We start from the raw sequence: 21,903 nt of genomic DNA, 5'->3' as shown, positions 1-21,903 counted from the left end.
TGTGACTCAATCACAAAATCAGAACAAAGCAGAAGTAAAAAAAAAAAAAAGAGCAAATATCCGACTTATTTGTTCTCAGCGTTGTAACAATTGCTCCACATATATTACACTAAATTTATATTCTTACTCTGCAAAACAAAATGAAAGAAATAAAGCCCATTTATTATAAGGGCACACTGGAAACTATAAAGCAAATTATTTTAAACAACCACAATGTTTAGCTAAATATATCTTAATTAGCGAGCTTTAGAAAAATCACCCTTGCCCTGGCTAATTAAAAGCTTGGTTTCTGCCCTGCACTCTGGCCTCAGTGTCTCAGCTCTATCTCCAATTTAAGTTGCTATCCCTATCCATTCTGCCAGGAATTTCTCAGGATCTCCTGGTCAGCCAAGTTGTCTTTGGAGTTAAGTTCTCAAGGGACCAATCATGACAAAACTGAATAGCAGGCACAGAATTTTGCTGCCTGATTGTCTCTGCACCTTAATGTGTGCTGAATGCAACATCAATAAAGGCCTGACAAGGCTGTACTGACACTGCTGTGAAAAATGTGTAAGACAATAATACTCTCTTCACATGTATCACATGTCAAGAAAGACATGAGAAGAATAAAAGGCCAGGCAATGTGTCCCCCCCACCCACATATCCATAGGGTACAGTTAGAAGATCTGTGTTTTAGTTGGATGTACTTGGCAAGGGCAAATTGGCTTTATAAATTTTGGAGGAATGTAACATTAGAAACAGGCACGCTTTAGCAACATACCACCAACAAAAATTATCATCAAAACAAAAATTTCATAGCCAAGACAATGCTATTAAGTTTTTTACACAAAATGTGAGTTATACTTTATAAAGACACAAATATGTTTTTTTCATCTGCCTAATGCTCTGTTAAAATTAGAGACAATAAATGTGCTTAATTGGGAATTTAATTGGTCTAATATGTGTTTGTTATAATTAAATAGATGAAAAAATATAAATAGGTTTTCTCTGGGTTTGATACAGATAACCTGTAATTTATTCAGAGCCTTTTCATTTTAAATTATTTCTAATCAGTGACTTAGTCCTAAAAATATTACTTACAGATTAAACAACTGAAATGTAAATAATGGATGCTGATATAATTCCCTAATTCAGTAGAGAGTTATCTTAATGACATTCATCTGCACGGCTAATGACAATCATTTGTACTGCCATCCCTTCCCAAATGATGACTCTATCCACATACAGGAGGTGGGGACAAATCATCTGGATTTTTCTTCTTTAAAAAAATTAGGAGCTTTCTTCTCTGGAAAAACACCAAATGGCAGATGATGCCAACCTGGGTTAGGAGGATGCAACAGCCTCTGTGGAGGGTTGTTCCTCGGTGGTCTTAAGGGGACCTGGTCATGGTCCAGCCTGTGGCCATGGTGGAGGCTGTGAGGCTCGTGGAGGTAAAGCTGAACACAAGGAGAGGATTCCCATCACCAAGGTGGACTGCCTGACTGACTTTTTTCTGGGTGGATCCCTAAAGGATCATGCTGGTGCAGAAGCAGACTCTAGCTCCAGAGAATCTGGTTCAAGGATTTTTTGCTATCAGAGACTACAGTGATAATGTTGGGCTTAGTGTTAAGTGCTCCAAGGATGTAGCCACTGCCATCTGAGGGGCCATCATCTTGGTCAAGCTTTCTGTCATCCCTGTGCAGACAGGCTACTTGGGGATGAAGACTGGCAAACCCCATCCTGTCTAGTGCTCTGTGTTGTACAGCTCATCCATGTCCATCCCTGTCCCAAGAGGCACTGGCATCGTCTCTGTTCCTGTGCCCAAGAAGTTACTGATGATGGCCAGTATTGATGACTGCTACACATCAGCAAGGAGCTGCAATGCCACCCTGGGCAACTTTGTCAAAGCACCTTTTTTATTTATGGTGTTGGCATCAAACCTAGGGCCTGCATTAGAGGCTTGCTCTTACTGACCTATCACCTTAATCTAGTTCCTCAACGCACTTTTTCACTCCTCCAGTAGTCAAATCTCTTTAATTTTAACACAAATTGGGAATGTTTCTTGCTACTCAATGTTTTATAACAAAACATCAAAAACTGAATTACACAGTAGGAAAATGAATATTCATGGAGACCATTATGCTAGGTGAAGTAAGCCAGGCTCAGAAAGACAAGTACCACATGGTGTTGCCAATGCTCTGGATGGAGACATAAAGAGACATAAAGACCTGATAGTAGAAGGGGGAGATTATTTGGGAACAGGAAGGGGACCACTGGGAGAGGAGGGGACATGAAGGGTAGGGTAAAATGAATCAGAGCAAAGTGCATGATACATATGTGTGAGACTTTCATAATGAAACCCATCATCTTGCACAATAAATGTACATCAATTTAAAATGCCAACTGCAATAGCATCATAACATTATGAATAATTATGGTCACTATGACAACAAAGAACCTAATAATCATGGTGATCAACTTATAGAACACATTTTTATTTGCCTATGACAATGAAGGCATCATTACCCACTTGCCATGATTCCTGTCTTGAGATTTACATCACTTTGTAAACGGTCCTAACGCAACACCACCAACGAAAAGGGCTCAGGTTTTATACAAATCTCTAAGCTAACAGAATAGCAATAAGAAAATGAATTATACAGGATAACATCCACAACACTGTCCTAGTAAAATGTAGATGGAGAATGAGGAAGAAGAGAAGTAAAATTATACGTAGAGTATAGAGACCAGAATTTAGAAAGGTTCCTTATGCTGTAAAGGTAATTTCTGAGCACACACAAAAACTACTCTATGTATTCCAATGGCACAAAGCATCTAACTCTAAGAAAAAGTTGGACATGCAAGGCTATATCCCTGTCATGTTATCAGTCCAGTAATGATGTTTAACTTGGGAGAATGCTGCCAAACTTTTTCACAAGTTATTGCTTTCTTTGTTGGTCTCTTTATACATATATATATATATATATATAATATATATATATATATATCTTAATAGATTTGATGGTGGAAGGTAGGTACAAAGAAAGCTATTTAGGTTTTGAGCAGTCTGTCCTCTTGAAGCAGAATAAAAAGTGAAGTGTGGGAATGATTTTGAGGGCCAATGAGTGAGGGTTCAAGTTTTTGCCTATCACTTACAATTTGTCTATCATTTGCAATTTTTCTTTTCGTTTTTTAAAAATTTACTCGTGAATGACATTTCTTTAATTGTTAAATGGAGATAGTGACACTTACCTTCAGGGTTGTTATAAGGACAAAATGAGATAAAGAACTTGGCACTGTACCTAGAACACAGCAAATTCTGAATACATGGATAAATTCTCTGTAATTTTTATCTAATATTTGTGCTAACTGAATTCATATGAGCACCTGGGCAAAAGACTTTACTGTCTTTTTATAATTACAAACTAAGTGTGTAACTTCATTAGATTGCTATAAGGCTCCGAATTTTCATAAGAGCAAAACTAGAAATAATGATGGGATTGTCAGCAACAATGATAATACAGAGTAGTAATTACCATTTATTGGACATTTAGCATGTTCCAGTAGTAGTAATTATTTGTAGAAAGCTCAGGATGTGCCAGACACCTTTATGCAGTGCTGTTGACCCTCCCTACAAAACTATCTTTAAATTAGGAATGAACCATTTTCAAATTGAGGAAAGTGAGGCTAAGAAAGATTTATGATTCGTAAGTTAAGGTTTAAGGCGAGACATACTCAATTTTAGAGCCCTTTCCCCTAATGACCCTTAGTTAGTCTGCAGCAGGCAGGCTCACCACAATGTGAAGTAAATAAAATGATGTTTAATGGTATCAAGACCACCTTAAAATTTCAAGGTACATCAATTGAATGAGGAATGGAACAACAGAAGAACATTCTGGCGCTTCCCTGCAAGGTCTAATTGTGCTTCTTTAATGTTAACACTAAGATTAAAAACAAACAAGATGTTGTCATTGAAAGCCTTTCCTGATGGTTTTCTTCATGTACAATGTCAATGATAGCAGCAGTAAGAAAGATGAACTTAAGCATCCTTGAATTTACTACAATTATCAACATGGGAAATTTAGGATCCTACAACTTAGGAGAAAGTCTATAACCTGCATTTTTTTTAAATGACATCTGCCACACAGAATAGACATGAACAACATAAAACCAATGTGATTTCTTTCTTCTAGCCTCTATGATTTATCATCAGTATGCTAAGCTCAGCTTAATAGCTTCAGACACTCAAACGAACAAAGCCAAGACATTACTCCTCAACCAACAATGATCAATGCCATGCACTCTGCACGGAAGACAGCCCAGGCCATGCACTAGCTAATACAACACCAGGAAGTAAGTGAGGGATACACACGTGGACTCATATAAAGAAGCCATCCACGGAGGAGTAGAAAAGCTAGGAATCTGTGGAAGATTAAGAGGCAGACTTGGAACTTTTGGAAGAGCTACATTGGGAAGACTGTTGGCGATATTCCTGCAAAGAAACAAACAACGTGGGAAGGGAGTACCATAAGCAGTGACCACAGATGGCTGTAGGTAAAGTCCTAAGGTCAGGACTGAGACAGGTGCTCTGTGGATACCACGATACCTACTTGACTGGCTGCCATGTCTCCTGCTCAAAACCTCTGTGAATCGACTGGGCGATGGCGGACTCCATCAGGTCAACGTAGCGGACAACCAAGGGCACGAAGATCTCTTGCAAGTGTTTGTGAAATTTTCCATTACACAAAAGTGCTGAAATGGGCAAGCAGAAATAGTGTTTGTCAGAGGGATAATAATAACAGCTATTCTAGAAAAAAAATAGGTGGAAAAAATTTTTTCCTTAAAAGAGTCTCACATGGGAAAACCGATAGAACACAGATCGATGATAATGGATTTTGCTCTTTATATTGAACATCACATCATGGAAATTACCTCAAAATTATAATTAGCCTTCCATATATGCCTGTCAAAGCAAAAATAGATTATATTTCTGTAAAATGTTCTGAGCAGGTGGTATGTTTGTACTTCCTAAGAGATTTAACACATAGGCACACGACCACTTACTGTAAATTCAAGGGAAGTGCTGCCTCCACAGAAGGTCCTGACACATGTAAACACAGCAATTAAGCAGAGTCAGAACACCCTTGCTAGGCTGTGCATCACAGAAGCAAATTCTAAACCTGTTCAATTATATTAGGTAAGCTTGAGTACATCTAAGGACTACACGTTTGGATTCACTTGAGAGGGTGGCTGTGGTCCCAAGAATATTCTGATTCATGAATGTTTGAGTTACTTAGAGATTTGTTTCAGAGTATCCAATATAGTTCATTATTTTATGTGTTTTGGGGGTTCTGGGGGGGTTGAACCCAGGGCTTCTAGAATATTAGGTAAATGCTTTACCACTGACATACACTTTCAGTCCCAATACCTCTATATTTAAAAATAGCACATTGCATCCATCTTATTTTTCAGTTTCCCAATAGTATGAAGAATTAAGGTTTGGGACACTCTTTGTAGCATGCTCATAGAAGTCTTACATTTTGTTCTACTTGGTTAAGACTGATGAACAGGTTATACTCATCACTTCCAAGAGATGGATATTTTCCATGCAAAGGTCATAATTTCATTAAAACACATCACACCTTGGAAGGACAGACTCTGCAGGAAAATACTAAGCAATGCTAACTAAGACTGAAGGATTTTTAATGTTTTGATTAATGTTAGTATACATTTGCAAATGTTTCTCAAATGAGTATATCCTAAACACATTTATGAATGTTTTTATCTTCAAACTGAAAATGTGCTCATTGAAAATACATAGTTATCACACCAGGTGGTGGTGGTGCACACCTTTAATCCAAACACTTGGAAAACAGAGGCAGGTGGATCTCTGCGAGTTCAAGGCCAGTCTGGTCTAAAGAGTGAATTTCAGGACAGCCAGGGCTACACAAACTCTGTCTTAAAAAACATATATATATATATATATATATATATATATATATATATATATATATATATGGAGGGAGGGGGAGAGGGAGACAATAGATATACAGAGATAGAGTCATTGGTCAGGAAAGGCATATGTGAAGAGATAAGATGGGATTTAAATTTAATCTAAATATCAGAAGTTTCCCATGGGAGTTCTGTGGTGGGAAGGGATTTGCCAGGTGGAGGGAACAGCTAGCAGAAAACTTCAAGGGGACTTTGATGGTGTCCTACAAAGATTAGGAACACTGTTGGGAAAGGGTCGAGTAGTTTTCGGGGGAATCTAGTTCTAGGACATTGTGTGGGAGTTTGTTAGGCTCAATGGCACTAATCTGGTCTTTCTGGTCTCTGCATGACAAATGGAGGTCATTAAGAAGAGGTAGCTAGAGACAAGCTCTGGGTAAAGGGTGATGGTGGCTTTGGTTAAGGTGTCAGAAGTGGATGATGTTAAAAAAATAACCTCTCTTCAGTTTCAATCACTTTAATGGATTTTCGTATCTGCACATGTTGAGCCTTAACAGGTCTAACCTGTAGCAACTCCAACAATCTGGTCTTACACTCAATATGAAAGCTTCTCACATTAGCTTCTCTATACAAAAATGGACAGAAGTCTTCAGGTGTTAAGACTGACAAAGCACATGGTATTCACTAACATGACATGGATAGGGAATGCTCTCAATATTTCTGTGACTCTTAAGTTTGTCAGAGGGTAGAGAAACACGGACTAGTGAAAATGGAGTACAAAGTAACACTAGATCCAGGATGTGCAATACTGATTTTATTCTAGCTCTCATATGGCTTAGTTTGTCCTTGTAGCAAAAACAAAACAAAACAAAGCAGAAAAACCAAACAAAACCAAACCAACCAAAGAAGCCCACCTTTTTTTTGGGAAAAAGTGTTTGTTGCATACAAAGGAGGACCTGAGTTTGGATCCTGAGCATCTACGTAAAAAGCTGGGCACAGTGCATAACTGTAAACTTGGTGCTGGGAAGTAGAGAAAGGGGTATCTCATAGGCTTGCCTGCCTGGTCCGTCTAGTAGAATCCAGGAGCTCCAGGTTCAGTGGGAGATACTGTCTCCAAAAAAAGTAAGGTACACAACAATAAAGGAAGACACATGACTTGGACCTCTGATCTCTGTGGATGTACAGGCTAAAGAAACACACTAAAGAAACCTTTTCTTGCTTATCTGTATGCCAAAGGTCTCTTATTCAAGCGTGGAAAATCATATTTAGTGATAAATGTGTTATTGAGAAGACTAATGTTATCGTATGATGTTTTCATTAGTACACGGATGGAAGGTGTTTCATCGACTCCCACAGATTCAAGTCACAGAACTAGAAGGCACTGTCCAAGGTGTAATTCAGTTACCCTTTAGCCAAATGTCACCTAAATAAAGATGTCAAGATTTAAGGGTAATATGTTCTCACCTAAAATATCAAAACCATTATGACAGCCCAATTAAGAAATTTAATGAAATCCTATTGACTGTATCTCCTTAAGATATCTCTTCTCCTCTATATTAGTATTTTTGAAGTATCAAATGTATTGTTCAATTGTATTGTACATTCTGTCACTTAACCGTTACAAAAACTCTAAGAAGAAAGGAAGATTAAAAAAAATCTATCAATAAAGAAAGCTAAAGTGTAGAGAGATTAGGAAATTTATCTAAGGTCATTTAGTTACTAGGCAGTGGAACCTGGGTTTGGCACTAAAACCACATGTTAACCTCTTTATATTATAAAATCATAATTCTTTTATTTAGGTTACTATAAAATATTGGCTGTCTATCTGTCCAATCTATTCCTCTGTCAACCTAATATCAGTGCATTAATAACTTTTAAGACCTATAAATACAGTGATTTGCTTTTACAAGAAAATCTGTAGGCTGATAATATCATCTTTATTAAAGCCAGACAGTTTTACATTGCTGTACAGCAAGACTGTATGGCTAAACTTTATTCTTATGGTACAGAATTGACAAACAAAACAAAGAAATTAAACTAGGTTCTCATTTTTAAGCACACAGTTAACCACCGTTACCATTTCACTATTCCGAGGTCCCTAAACAATTTTAACAAATTATTACAACTACAAACAAGCCTGCAACACTTTATTTCAAAAGGTACTTTACAGAAGATTAGGTGTTTTGGCTGTGAAGTCACAGCTTAATAAAAAGAAGAAGTCTAAAATAATTCCATTCCATGTTGGTATTAAATGTTACAGTAATTCTAAGATTAAGTAACAGTTGACTCAAAGGTACTTCTAGCAAGTTTTGTCTTTAAATACATTTGGAAAGTACTGTATTCATTGTCTGACCTGTTTAGATTTTCATTTTTGTGTAATTTTTCCTGTTTTATTTTTATTTAGTTTTTTTAAGAGAGAAAATTGGGTAGGGAGATGAAGATCTGGGAGGTTGTCGGGTAGGGGCAAGAATATGATAAAAATGTATGAAAAAGAATCAATAAATTAAAAATATATTAAAATAAATAAAACTATTACATTAAATTTCCCAATCCCTGTATACCCATCCTGGAGTAAAAGTGGAGATTTTCTATCTCATCTCTACAGAAGCATCACAGAGTTGAGTACCTCAAGCCTTTTCTCCACTCCCTACATCCAATCAGTAATCCAGACCTGTGTATCTCCAGGCCCTCATGTCTTTACACCAGGCTGGTCCTCTGCTTATCTCCACTGCTGCTGCTTAGTCTGTACTTCTCTTCTGTGATGACTCATGCAGTCATTTCCTGTTTGACCTTTGGGTTCCTACTTTTCCCTTGAACAGCTCACCTTCTCACAGAATCAAGTAGAAGGGTTTAGGGAAAAAAATGTAAAACTCTTCCCCCAGACACCAGTGCAGTCCTTCCATGTACCATTCTAACAAACTGAAAGATTCAGCAAGATATGAAGGCCCTCACTGATGGCTTCTCCAGCCTGTTTCAGGGGCTTATGCCCCATATTTCCTTTGTCATAGGTTTGATGACTTTCTTGAGTCTCTCAAATCTTCCTATCATTTTACAAATACTTTATTCTGCCCCCTTTTTCGTGACCCATTACTGGCTTTCTGTGTTTCCTTTTTAAAATCCCATCAGTTGATGTCTTTTCCTCCCTCTATACTTCTTCCTCCCCTCTTCTTCCTCCCTATGAAAGCACTGGTCCTTGAGGTAGGGATCATAGCTGTTTTTTTGGTCCTGACCTGAGGCCTGGCTAACAGTAGTGTTTAGGTGTTGGATGTGTGAATGAATATTTGGATACAAGACTAATCTACTGTATCTTTCCTTGGGAGACTGTATCAGATGACAGCTATATAGCTATATATATTGAGGCCTGTATATCCTTCATATTTTATATGAAACCTATGTTATTAGATGATACTGGTATGATAAATTCTATTGTTATCCATAAATCTAAGCTCAGGTGGCTAAAATTTCTACTGGATATGAATATCTCTTATTTTAATGGATATGGCACATAGAGAATTTTTGATCAGTTATTACTACTAGCAATGCAATTACTTAAAGCATAATTTGAAGAAGATGGAGATTATTTATACATCTTATGAATCTTTTTTAACAAATAATGAATTTTGGCTAGAAGTCTGCTATTTCATCTGACACTTGCCTTTAATTTTTTGGTAGAGCTGGAATTGAACTGAGGGTCTAGGTAATTGCTCTAGCAACAGAATAGATCTCTTGCCTTCCTTTTTGATTTTTTTAAAGCCACATTTAAAAAAAATCTTGAAAAGCTGACAGTATCAGTTCATAATTAGAGAGAGATAAAAGCAAAGAGAGACGGGGAGGGGGGAGTTGAGGGTAAGGGAAAGAAGGGTACAGTGACACATGAGAGAGACGGAAAGGGAAGGATGGACAGAGGAGAAAATACAAAGGCATGTAGTGTGGGAAGGAGCAAGCAGGAGGAAAGGAGAGGCAGCTAAGAAGCAGGGATTGCATCCTAGCATGGGAAGGCGAGGCTACAGAAATTCACACCTGTCTGTCAATGAGTGCTCTTTCCTGCTTGCCCATATGCCAGCTTTCATTCTACTTCTGTCAGACAAAAGCCTCTCTCAGATGTAGCCTGAGGCATCAGGAGTCTTCTCCCTGTGTTATAATTTGTTGATGTTACCTGTCTAATGCACAGCATTACAAGGGGCCACTACAAGGATGCACTGGAAAGAGTTAAGTTTTCAACCTGGCTTCATCCAGGAAAGTGTGTTTGTTTGTTTTTGCTGTGTAGTCCTGGTTTATTGGCTTAGTACCCTTTATGCTGACAAGACTGGCCTCAAAACTCATGGTAGCCCTGGCCTAGTACCCTCTATGTTGACCAGACTGACCTCAAACTCGTGGCAGCCTGCCTTGGGCAACTCCCCCCACCCCCACTGCCCCAGTGTCAAGATTATTTCTGACACTGCACTCCAGATGCTGTGGCAGTGCAATGGACTGCCCTGGAATCTTAAAAATGGCTCCAGCTACTTACATGGAGGTTCTGCACCTAACTGGCTGACCAAAATAGCCATTTCTCTCCAAAGATTCCATGTGCCCAAATATCACCTTGCTGGAGAGTGAAGGAACATCCCTGATATGAAGTCTTGTAGTACAAGTAAAAAATGGCAGGAAAGAAAGCAAAAGGCTTACATAAAAGCAAAACTCAGAATGCCGAAGGCCTAATTAGTTTGAACATCTCCAATAATTAATAAATAAAAAGTACTTGACATAGGCTTTTAATAGTAATATTTTAACATACTTTAAACTATGATCCAATTAATAAAAATTACTGAGACAATGACTACTGGGTAAAAGGCATAGGCAAATGAAAGTGTTCATGTATTGCTTTCCGGGTAAACATACGCTGCTCTCTCTTGAACTACATAATCTACTTTTATGATGCTGTTCTGCCTTCTAATTAGTTGGCATTAGTGGATTACTAGTAAGAATGATTATCCTCACTCCAATTCTAATTAGGTATTTTATAAGCAAAAATGTAATTCATAGATAGCAAAACAAAGCAAACACCACCAACCACAAGACAAACCAACAGACTTTGCTACGAGATCATTATTCAAGGGAACACAAGTTCTATCAACATGCAGCTAGACTTAGACAGTAGACTAAGATATAAAATTAATCGTCACTCTTCAGGTTTATATATGCACAGAACAAAGACAAGCAGCACAGAAAACCTGAATCGGGATTTCAGGAGAGAAGAGAGGAGACTTGTGCCTGACAGCAGCATTGTGCACCCAGCCGAGAGCCTGGCATATTAAATGCACACTCAATAAATGTGTTTCCTATGCACACCTTCTAATGGAAGTTATGATAGCTTCCCACTCAATTTAAGTAGAAAACACAGCGGATTTCATTAATCTTTCATTTACATTTAAATACACTTATTTGCTTACTGTTGTGTGTAGAGAGGGTGTGAGCCATGGTGTGTGTGTGTGTGTGTGTGTGTGTGTGTGTGTGTAAGAAGATAGCTTGTTGGAATCAATTCTCTCCTTCTAGAATGTGTGTCCTGAGGAATTAGACTTGGCTGAAAGTGCCTTTTCTCATTGAACCATTTTGCTAACCTCAATCAGTTAAATTTTGAAGAGTAGTTTCATATCATTTATCAACACTTAACTTATATGTTAACGACCAGAGTAAGTTCCTAAAACCACACTCAACTCTTCCTTTCCTCTCAAGGCACTTGCTAGAAGATGTAAACAGATACCTGTATATACCTAATATACTTACAAAGAGGTGATAATCAAAATCTCAGATATTACAGTGTTTCCTACTATGGGGGAAAAATTGTACAGATTGTATATAATCAATATAACAAATCTTACCTAACTTTCAGAGGACAGAATTGTATATCTTTTATAACCATCTATTATTTTATAGTAAGTAGGATATAAGTGTCCCTATTATAAGCCACTAGTTTTCATGTTTCTTAAAGACAGGAATCATTTCTTACCTATCCACATATTTTGTTTCTTATGGGTTTTATGTACGTACAACTCAGTATGAATTTTAACCAAAGCTCAGGACGATAATGCCTTCATCTCTGGCAGTCCTCAGGCTGGCTTTGAGATTATGAAACATCAGAGCCAGAGGTGAAAGTCTGATTTCATTCCATCTGCCTCAGCTTTCCGATGTCTGCAGTCATGTCCTACAGTACCTTCTCCCTTAACAGGAGCAAGTGAGAGTGGCTGTAGCATGATCAATGCTAGTTAAGCCTGGGGATTTGGGGGTTGAGCAACAGAATTCATAGATGTTTCTGTAAATCTTCTGTGAGGGACACAGACACGTGTTAGAATGGGTTGTTACCTTTAAGTGGGTAAATCTTAAGTAAAGTGAATGTAGATTGCAATTGTTTTATGTTGCATTATGTGTAGAAACTGGCGTTGTCCTGTGGAATTCCACTGACGGAAAATGCTACTCTCTGCCGCTTTTTATAACTCTTTCATTATTCTGTTCAAGGAGAACAAGTTCTGTTGTATAATTTAAAATTCAATCATAGCTAGGGATTAGAGTTTAAATACATTTTCCTATTGGGTGGTCATCCCATCATTTGTAGAAGAGCTATCCTCAGAGCTGCTGGCACACAGCTTGGGTATATTGCAGAATTTATACCTTTTCTGCATTGTTCCCTGTGTATGTATATACAGATAACTCTATAAACACCACTTCGTGGATTTCAGACACACAGCTCATTTAAGCACTGGGGGTGGAATGACACGCAGGTGTCAGTCCTTCATATTTCAAAGCTTGAAGATTAACCTAATATACAATATGGTGACCTAACAGTTCTTCATTTGAAAGAAATCTGAAAAATAATCTCTGATACAGCCTAAGTGTGAGAATAACCCAGCGGGATTTCCACCTCTTCATTTCTTAATGAGTTTTTTGATAATGAGAGGTGACTTTGCCAGTCACTCTGGGCTCTATTATGGCTAATTTGACTCCTCTTCACTCTCCTTGTTAATTATTAACACTAGCCTTTTTATCCTCATGAGACCAAATTCCAATTTTTTCCCTTTTTCGATTTTTATGAGCCCATCTTTATGAAGGTGAAAGTCTTGGGGAACAGGTTTTCACTTAGCACAGAGCCCGAACATTTATTATTCCTTTAGTCAGAGACGCTGTGACATTGATTACATAAGCACGGGTGTTCTTCAGGCTGGCTTTAATGTGCTAGCAATGTGAAAAGGCTGTTAATTAAGGAAGAAGCACCGTGGTATTTTTCACTTGGGAATCAGTCCCCAATAGAATGGTCATTTGCCACTTGCTAGCATATCCACAGATTAAAAGGTGACTGTCTGCAAGAGCCTGCCTTTCAGGAGTGCTGAAAGAAATGATCTGTGCCATTTGTAGATGGCTTTCATTTGTCAGGAGCGGTCACTGGCTGCATCTATTCTCTACGGGACAATTGTGGAAAATACTATGCAAGGGTACAATCTATTCATAGTGGCATTGTAGTCATTTAGTTATCATTTAACTAACATGGTAATTGCTTCATTATGAAAACATTTGTTTTCCCTGCAACTTTTAATACATTGCTCTTTCAAATGTGCGTCCTTGGATAGCTCTTAAAGCAACTGCCTGTCTAATTATCTCTAGTTGGGGGAGCAGATGGGGTACACAGAGGCAGCGTGGAAGGCAAGCAGAGGCGCAGTCTTTTTTGGCCAGGAATGGAGCCTAAGTTTGTTTACCTCACCAGCTTTGCTCTGGGAATCAGTGGGTGAGGCCATGAGGGTGGAAGGTTGCGGACAGTTGCTAAAAGCGTGATGCAGCTGGTACTCTTCCCCCTGAGGAAAACCACATTTCATCTCCAAGTGTTCTCAGAGCTCCAGTGAGCTCTCATCATTGTTAACTGCAAGGGAAGACACACAACTCACACATCGTTATCTTTCTCCTCCTTAGAAGAGAAACTGAATTTGAGGTCTTTGCTCCCTTTCTCCACTAATTACCCAGGGAAATCTTGTCACAGATGCTTCCTAGCCTGTATGCGAAGATAACTCATTCCTCTATCTAACCCTTTCTGTACTCGAGAACCAACACTGTCTTTCTGTCCACACAACTCGGTGCCTTATAAATACTTTCTAGGTTAAAATCAAAAGTTCAAGGAATTCTTAAAAGTCTGATATTGTTGCGTAATTGCCCCCAGAATATGTTTTCTTACTGTGGAACGAAACTGGTGACAATGTGATCTTGTCCCAGCCCCACCTCTATTCCTAATTCCCTGTGGGTAAAGCCCCTGCTCAGGCTCACTGCCCTCACCAGCCTTAGTCTCCTCAGCTGGAAAACCAAGAGACCTTTCTTAGGATCCCCCACTCCACACACACACACAGGCCAAAAGATAAAACAGTTCATTTTAAATATCAAGCATGAAGATTTTAATACAAAATGATGGTAAATAACTTATGGGGCCAGTAAAAGCTGTTCATCTACAAAATATAAATTATAATTGTTATCTAATTTTGAATGGTCTTAGTCATTTTAAATTTTGGAAAAAAATGAACATATGATTAATTATTTATTAGTAATGCATCATGATCATTTAAAATCCTCTGTAATTAGCAGTACACCCTCTGTAGCAACACCTCCCCCCATACACAGTCATTTTTATAAGGAAGCACCATTTATTCAGCAAATTATCTCCCATCCCAACACTAAACACTCAAAGCTCTCTGGTGCTAGTGTTTCTGGGTAGTTTAAGTTATAATTAATTGGGATTTGGACAATAACTCTAATTGGGTCAATATGGTAAAAACTGCAACAGCATGTCCGTTATGTAAATCTCCCTTGCAAGGGGAACTAAAGGAAAGACAATGTTTTCCCATAGATTTCAAAATGGATAATTTGAGGGCAGTTTAAGTTGACACTAAATATTTAAACAGATTTCACAAAAACACTATAGAAGGAATGTAATAAAACAAACACATGATTATTTACAATTGTCTTAATTATAATCAAAAGTGATAGTAATAGCCAGAAAAAAAGAGTATGTTTTAGCAACTGCTGAGAATTATTTAGTGGCCTTGCTTTTGAAAGAAAACTTGTGAGTTTGGGATGAAAATTATTCATCCTCTTTCAATTCCCCAGGCTGCACCAATCTCCCAGTACCAAAAGGAAATTATGGCACTGGGGAACTTTTTATTTACCTCACTACATGAAGGAGCTGTTTTTCTCAGAAATAATTGATGTTTTCTAAAATCTGTTAATCATTGCAAAATCCAAGCCAAGATATAGGCACCCTCAATTTTGACAGGGCCCCAAAGAGGTCTCTAATAAATGCTTCTCTGCTGGTCTCTGACTGCACAGCAAAATAGCCCCAAATAGGACCATTTGTGTTAAACTGTAGTTAATGTTAAGGACACATTACAAAACAGGAGTGAAACATAAACCTCTCATGAACTCAATATTTGTGAATCTACTCCTCAAATTAAAATCCCGTGGTTCTCTTGGGTCTTGAGAGATGGCTCAATGGTTAATATTCCTTGTTATTCTTACTGACAGCTGCCTGTAACTCCAATTCTAGCAGACCTATGTCCTCTGTGATGCATACATACATGTGGTGTCCATACATATACCAAGGCACACTTATATACATATCAAATAAAGATTAAACAATGTTGTGGTTCTTACTCTGATATTTCAAAAATTTACACTTGAAAATGCATGAATATTTCTCAAAAATAAGTGTGAAACAATATTAAAATGATTTACTTGTGAATATTCAAGAAAAATTTCAAGAAACCTATAAAGTATTTTATTTTCCTATATGAAAAGTCCAAGTATTTTATGTAACTTATATGGTTTATTATCTTTACTATTTGAATCTGAACATTAACTAACTATTCTTTTTGAAGAAATGCCAACACAGATAATTAATACGGTTATTTCTTTGTGTGTATATGTATGTTTTCTCATATACACATATGGGTGGAGGACAGAATTCAACCTCCAGTGGCCTTCCTCAGGAGTTATCCATATTGCTGCTTGAGACAGTGTTACTTACTGGTTTGGATTTTACAGATTATGCTAGGCTGGCCAGCCAGTGATCATCAGTGATGCATCTGTTTCCACCTCTCTAATCCTGGGACTACAAGGGCATATCATCATGCCTGGTTTCTCATGCTGGTGTTGGGGTTGAACTCAGTTCCTCATATCCCCAAGTACTTATCATCCTTGTGTTTTTGTTCAAATGGAGGAAGCAGTTTCAGGAAGACATCTATACTTATTTACCCCTGACTTAGTACATAATTCATGTGCTTATTGTTATACATAAAAGATAAAGTTTAAAAATAAAAGTAGACCTCCATTTGTCAGCAGAATGGGAGTGATGACAGGCAACTAAGAAAAGAAAGGCTTCCAGAGCCTTCTGTCTGGAAGAAAGGAACAGAACCGGCCTTTCTGAGCTGGCTGGGGCCGACATGCAGAATGAATGATTCAATGTAGACAATTAAATGTATTAGGCTCTTCTGAACACAGGCATTGTGGCTGAATCTGAAGTAGGAATTGTCTCTTAGTTCTTTGGCTTTACAATAAACACTTTTTGGAAATTAAATGAAGCTGAACAGAATGGATAAAATGATGGAAATACTCAGGACTGAAATTCCAGATAGAATGCCTACAGTATCCATGATACCCACTTAGCATCTATTACATGTGAGTCATCATTCAATGTATCCTCACTACCAATGACCCTGTAAGTGTAATTACCCTTCTCCTTCTATAAATAAAGACCTTATAGCCTAGAGAGGTTAAACCACTGTCAAAGGTCAAGTGGCAGAGATGTGACTCTATGGAAGGAAGCCAGTGTTGTTAAGTACTATATACCTCGATACCTTTCTTACTTATAACAGGGGTTCTCAGTCTGGCTGATGTCTGAAATCTGTGATGGACTTGAGGTATACAGCATCATGCTTTCATATCTAAGTGAATTTCTTTCTCAGAAAGAAATTTTTTGAGAGGAGTAGACTTAAAGGGATGAATGACTAGACAGATATCAAGTTCTAACAATGAACAAAACCAAAGAGTAATTAAAAAATTAAAACTGCAACTGTAAAGACATAGATTTAATTTTAAAACTGAAAGAACGCAAAAAAAAAAAAAACCCTTTAAAGAGAGAACTAAATTGACTTGGAGTTTGAAGATACAGAAAGTATAGAAAGTATGGACAGAGTGTAAACAGCCTTTGGCAGTAGGAGTATAGTCTGGGTAACTCAGGTGACATGATGACCACAGTTCTGAGGACCACATTTCAAAGCTACACAGAGAAATTGAGTCCACCATGGTGTATAACAGCAAGAACAGTATGGAGTAGGGAATTAGTGATCCCCCCCCCCCCCCCGCATACATACACAGAGTGTAAGAACAATTACTGGTAACTGAACCGAGTCTAGGGAAGATGGAAAAGCCTATCACAAGAAAGGCTCATAAATCTTTATGCTGCTATTTTAATAAAAACCAGGTTTGCATTGGCGCTATACCACCTACTAGAATAACCATGCAAGTTATTATGCTGGGAAACAGCCGCAATAGAGGACCCTTACTTAGTCTTTGGTTTCTAAATACAAGTCATACACGTAGCAATAGTTTACAATCATCTGAGGAAAACATCTTAATCCTAGTGCATTTAAAAGGTAATCTTGACACTCAGAATGTCTTTCAGAGATGGATGCAGTCTCATGTACTCTGTCAATAGCAGACTTTCTAGGTTTTCTGATCCTCAAGGTACAATGAGAAAGCTGTGCATTCCAGATAGCAGCTGATCTGCAGTTCAGTGAATGGTGTGAGGTGTCATCTCCCGTAGACTCTGGCATGAGAGACTCAAGCAAGCTGGTGACTCTTTAAAAAATCAAACCTGGACTGTGTACATACATATTCACAGATGGTATGTACCTATCCCTTGCCATTTCATATAGGAAGGGAAATCCAAGTACTCACTGTCATTTCTGAGGAAATTATTCAGCAGCTGGAAAAGAGGAAAGCTATCCCATGAGTCTTGAGGTTGTGCCTCCAGCGCAGTATCCATATCTACTGTGAATAAAGCCCAAAACTTCTCTGCATGTTCAGCCAACAAGTCTGGCCACCAGGCAAATGCCTGCAAGATGATAGAGAAGTAAAGGAGAAATTGATGACTTATTAGAAAAATGTACAAACACTATGCCCCTGAAAACATGGACAACATGCCTCAATTTCACAAAAGTAGACATATAATAAATGAAATATCATATTTTTCTTTTTCTTTTCTTTTTTTTTTCGAGGCAGGGTTTCTCTGAGGCTTTGGAGGCTGTCCTGGAACTAGCTCTTGTAGAGCAGGCTGGTCTTGAACTCACAGAGATCCACCTGCCTCTGCTTCCCGAGTGCTGGGATTAAAGGTGTGTGCCACCACCATCTAGCCTTTTTTAAGATAAGAAATTTTATAGATATCACACATACATGAACAAATTTGCCATTAATAAATAAATGAAACTTAAAATAGATATTGATTTCCTCTGGAAACCAGGCATAAATTAAACCACAGGAAAACTTATAATATAAAACAAAAAGACAGAAAATTCCATCTAAAAAATTCTGCACAACTAATGTGAATGTTTCTAATATTTCCTTTATTATGAATAGAAATACTGACATATTTGCCACCATACTATATGATACTTTCCTTTGATTTTTTGTCTTTCACAAAGGCAGTACTATGAGACTATATTGCCTTTTGAAACCATTCGCCCTTTAAACAACTTTCCCCAATTTTTGAGATTCCCAAGGACAGTGTGGAAAGATCTTTACAAACACAACCTTGACTAAAATACTGATTACTTTATTATGGTTTGAAGATGAAGTGTCTCTCCAAAAGGTGTGTATTGGAGGCAATGTTTGTAGAAGAAAGATTACTAAGGCTTAAATCACACATTGATCCTCACACAATGATAGTGGAAGAGTTCAATACCCAACTCTCACCAACAGACAGGTCAAAAACTACACAGAGAAATTCTGGAGCTAACAAACATTTTGAACCAAAAGGACCTAACAGATATCTACAGAACATTTCACCCAAACACAAAAGAATACACCTTCTTCTCAGCACCACACAGCATTTTCTCCAAAATTGACCACATACTTAGTCACAAAGGAAGTCTCACCAGAATGAAGAAAACCGAAATAACCTTCTGTATCCTATCAGACCACCAATACAAACTAGATTTCAACAACAGAAGCAACATCAATCTTACAAACTCAGAGAAACCAAACAACTCTACTGAATGACTAGGTCAAGGCAGAAATAAGAAAGAAATGAAAAACTTTCTAGAATTCAATGAAAATGAATACACAATATACCCAAACTTATGGAACATAATGCAATTGGTCCTAAGAGTAAAGTTCAAAGCACTAAATGTCTACATAAAGAAATTTGAGAATTCTTATACTAGCAACTTAACAGCATACCTGAAAGCTCTAGAACAAAAGCATCGAGCAAACCCTAGAGGAATAAATAGCAGGAAATAATCAAACTCAGGGCTAAAATGAATAAATTAGAAACAAAGAGAACAATACAAAAAGAAACTAACTTGGTTCTTTGGGAAAAATCAACAAGATAGATAAACCCTTATCCAAACCAACTAAAAGATGGAGAGAGAATATCCAAATTAACAAAATCAGACATAAAAAAAAGGGGGGATATAACAAAACACACCAAGGAAATCCAGAGAATTAGGTCATACCTTAAAAAAAAATCTATACTCCACAAAACTAGAATATCAAAAAGAAATGGAAAATTTTCTTCATACATATCACTTACCCAGTTTAAACCAAGAACAGCCAAACAATTTAAGTAGAAATATAACCCCTAAGAAAATAGAATCAGTAGAACCAATTGGGAGACTTTTAGTTACTGTTTCAAAAAGCCCAGGGCCAGGCAGTTTTAGTGCAAAATTCTACCAGATTTTCAAAAAAGATAATGACAGTACTGTTCAAATTATTCCACAAATTCATTTCATGATGCCACAGTCACCCTGATACCCAAACCACACAAAGATCTAACAAAGAAAGATGATTATATAATTATAGACCAACTTTCCTAAAAAAATGATGCAAAACTACTCAATAAAATATTTGCAAACTGAATCCAATAATGTATCAAAATGATCATCCACTATGACCCAGTGGGCTTCATCCCAGACATGCAGGAATGGCTCAAGATATGAAAATCAAAGAGAAAGAAAAAAAAACCTCACATGACCATCTCATTAGATGCTGAAAAAGCCTTTGACAAAATCCAACACCCCTTCATGAAGGTCTTGGAGAGATCAGGGATATAAGGAACATATCTAAACATAATAAAAGAACTTACAGCAAGCCTATAGATAACATCAAATTAAATGGAGAGAAATTCAAAGTAATTCCACTAAAATCAGGAACAAGACAAGGCTGTCCATTCTCTCCATATCTATTGAATATAGTACTTGAAGTTCTAGCTTAAACAATAAGACAACTAAAGGAGATCAAGGGGATACAAATTAGAAAGGAAGAAGTCAAAGTATCATTTGTAGATGATATGACAGTACACATAAGTGACCCCAAAAATTCTATCAGGGAACTCTTACAGCTGATAAACACCTTCAGTAATGTGGCTATATACAAGATTAACTAAAACAACAACAACAACAACAACAACAACAACAACAAAACAAAACCCAGTAGCCCTCCTATATGTAAATGAAAAATGGGCTGAGAAAAATCAGAGAAACAACAACCTTCACAATAGTCACAAATAATATAAAATGTCTTGGGGTAACTGTAACCAAGCAAGTGAAAGACTTGTATGACAAAAACTTTGTCTTCAAAGAAGGAAACTGAAGAATATATCAGAAGATGGAAAGATTTTCCATGCTTGTGAATCAGTACAATTAACTGAATAAAAATGGCCATCCCACCAAAAGCAAGTTACATTTTCAACACAATCCTTATCAAAATTCCAACACAATTATTTACAGATCTTGAAAGGACAATGTCCAATTTCACATGGAAAAACAAACAAACAAAAACCCAGAATAGCTAAAACAATTCTGTACAATAAAAGAACTCCTGGAGGTATCACCATCCCTGATTTCAAGCTCTACTACAGAGCTATAGTTAACAGAAATTGCACAGTATTGACATAAAAAAAGACATGTTGATCAATGGAATTGAATTAAAGACCCAGACATAAATCCACACACCTAGAGACACATGGTTTTTTGATAAAGAAGCCAGATGTATACAATGGAAAAAAGAAAGCATCTTTAACAAATGGTGCTGGTCTATCTGGATGTATGCATGTAGAAGAATGCAAATAGATCCGTATCTATCACCCTGAACAAAACTCAAGTCCAAGTGAATCAAAGACCTCAGGATAATACCAGACACACTGAACTAGGCCAAAGGGAAACTTAGTGCCTTATGGAAATCAATATGGCAGTTTCTCAGAAAATTGGGAATCAACCAACATTAAGACCCAACTATACCACTCTTAGGCATATACCCAAAGAATTTTCCATATGATCACAAGGACACTTGGTTAACTATGTTCATAGAAGATTTACTGATAGTAGCTAGAAACTAGAAACAACCTCATGTCCCTCAACTAAATAATTTACGAAGAAAATGTGGTACAGTTACACATTTACTCAGCTGTAAAAACCAATGACCTCATGAAATTTGCAGGCAAATGGATGTAACTAGAAAAATCATTCTGAGCGAGGTAACCCAGACCCAGAAAGACAAAAATGGTATGTACTCACTCATAAATGGATATTAGGTATAAGGTACAGGATAAACAATCTAAAATCTACAGTCTTAGAGAGGATAGGTAACAAGGTGGACCTAAGAGGGATGCATGGATTTCCCTGGGAAGGGGAAACAGAAGAGATCTTCTAGGCAAACTGGGGGTGGGGGTGGGGGAATAGAAACTTGAGAAAG

At 37.4% G+C, this 21,903-nt stretch overlaps 1 protein-coding gene across 17 annotated transcripts in view; it reads right to left on the bottom strand.

The window, feature by feature from the left end:
* Cadps2 (calcium dependent secretion activator 2) overlaps positions 1–21,903 on the bottom strand; it is a 514,674-nt gene that overhangs the window by 60,547 nt on the left and 432,224 nt on the right. For 11 of the 17 annotated variants that reach the window (XM_035451763.1, XM_027389989.2, XM_027389990.2 and 8 more), the window contains 2 exons: positions 17,893–18,049; positions 4,590–4,731 (listed from right to left, as the gene is read on the bottom strand). In XM_035451763.1, the coding sequence (XP_035307654.1) occupies positions 4,590–4,731; positions 17,893–18,049 (299 nt within the window). Of the gene's footprint in view, positions 1–4,351; positions 4,472–4,589; positions 4,732–17,892; positions 18,050–21,903 lie in introns of all 17 variants that reach the window. The other 6 variants (XM_027389980.2, XM_027389983.2, XM_027389986.2 and 3 more) reach the window with 1 other exon arrangement.

Source organism: Cricetulus griseus (genome assembly GCF_003668045.3).
Source record: "Cricetulus griseus strain 17A/GY chromosome 1 unlocalized genomic scaffold, alternate assembly CriGri-PICRH-1.0 chr1_0, whole genome shotgun sequence".
Classification (NCBI taxonomy): Eukaryota; Metazoa; Chordata; class Mammalia; order Rodentia; family Cricetidae; genus Cricetulus; species Cricetulus griseus.
Note: the sequence above shows the minus strand (reverse complement) of the source record. Positions and strands in the feature narration are given on the sequence as shown.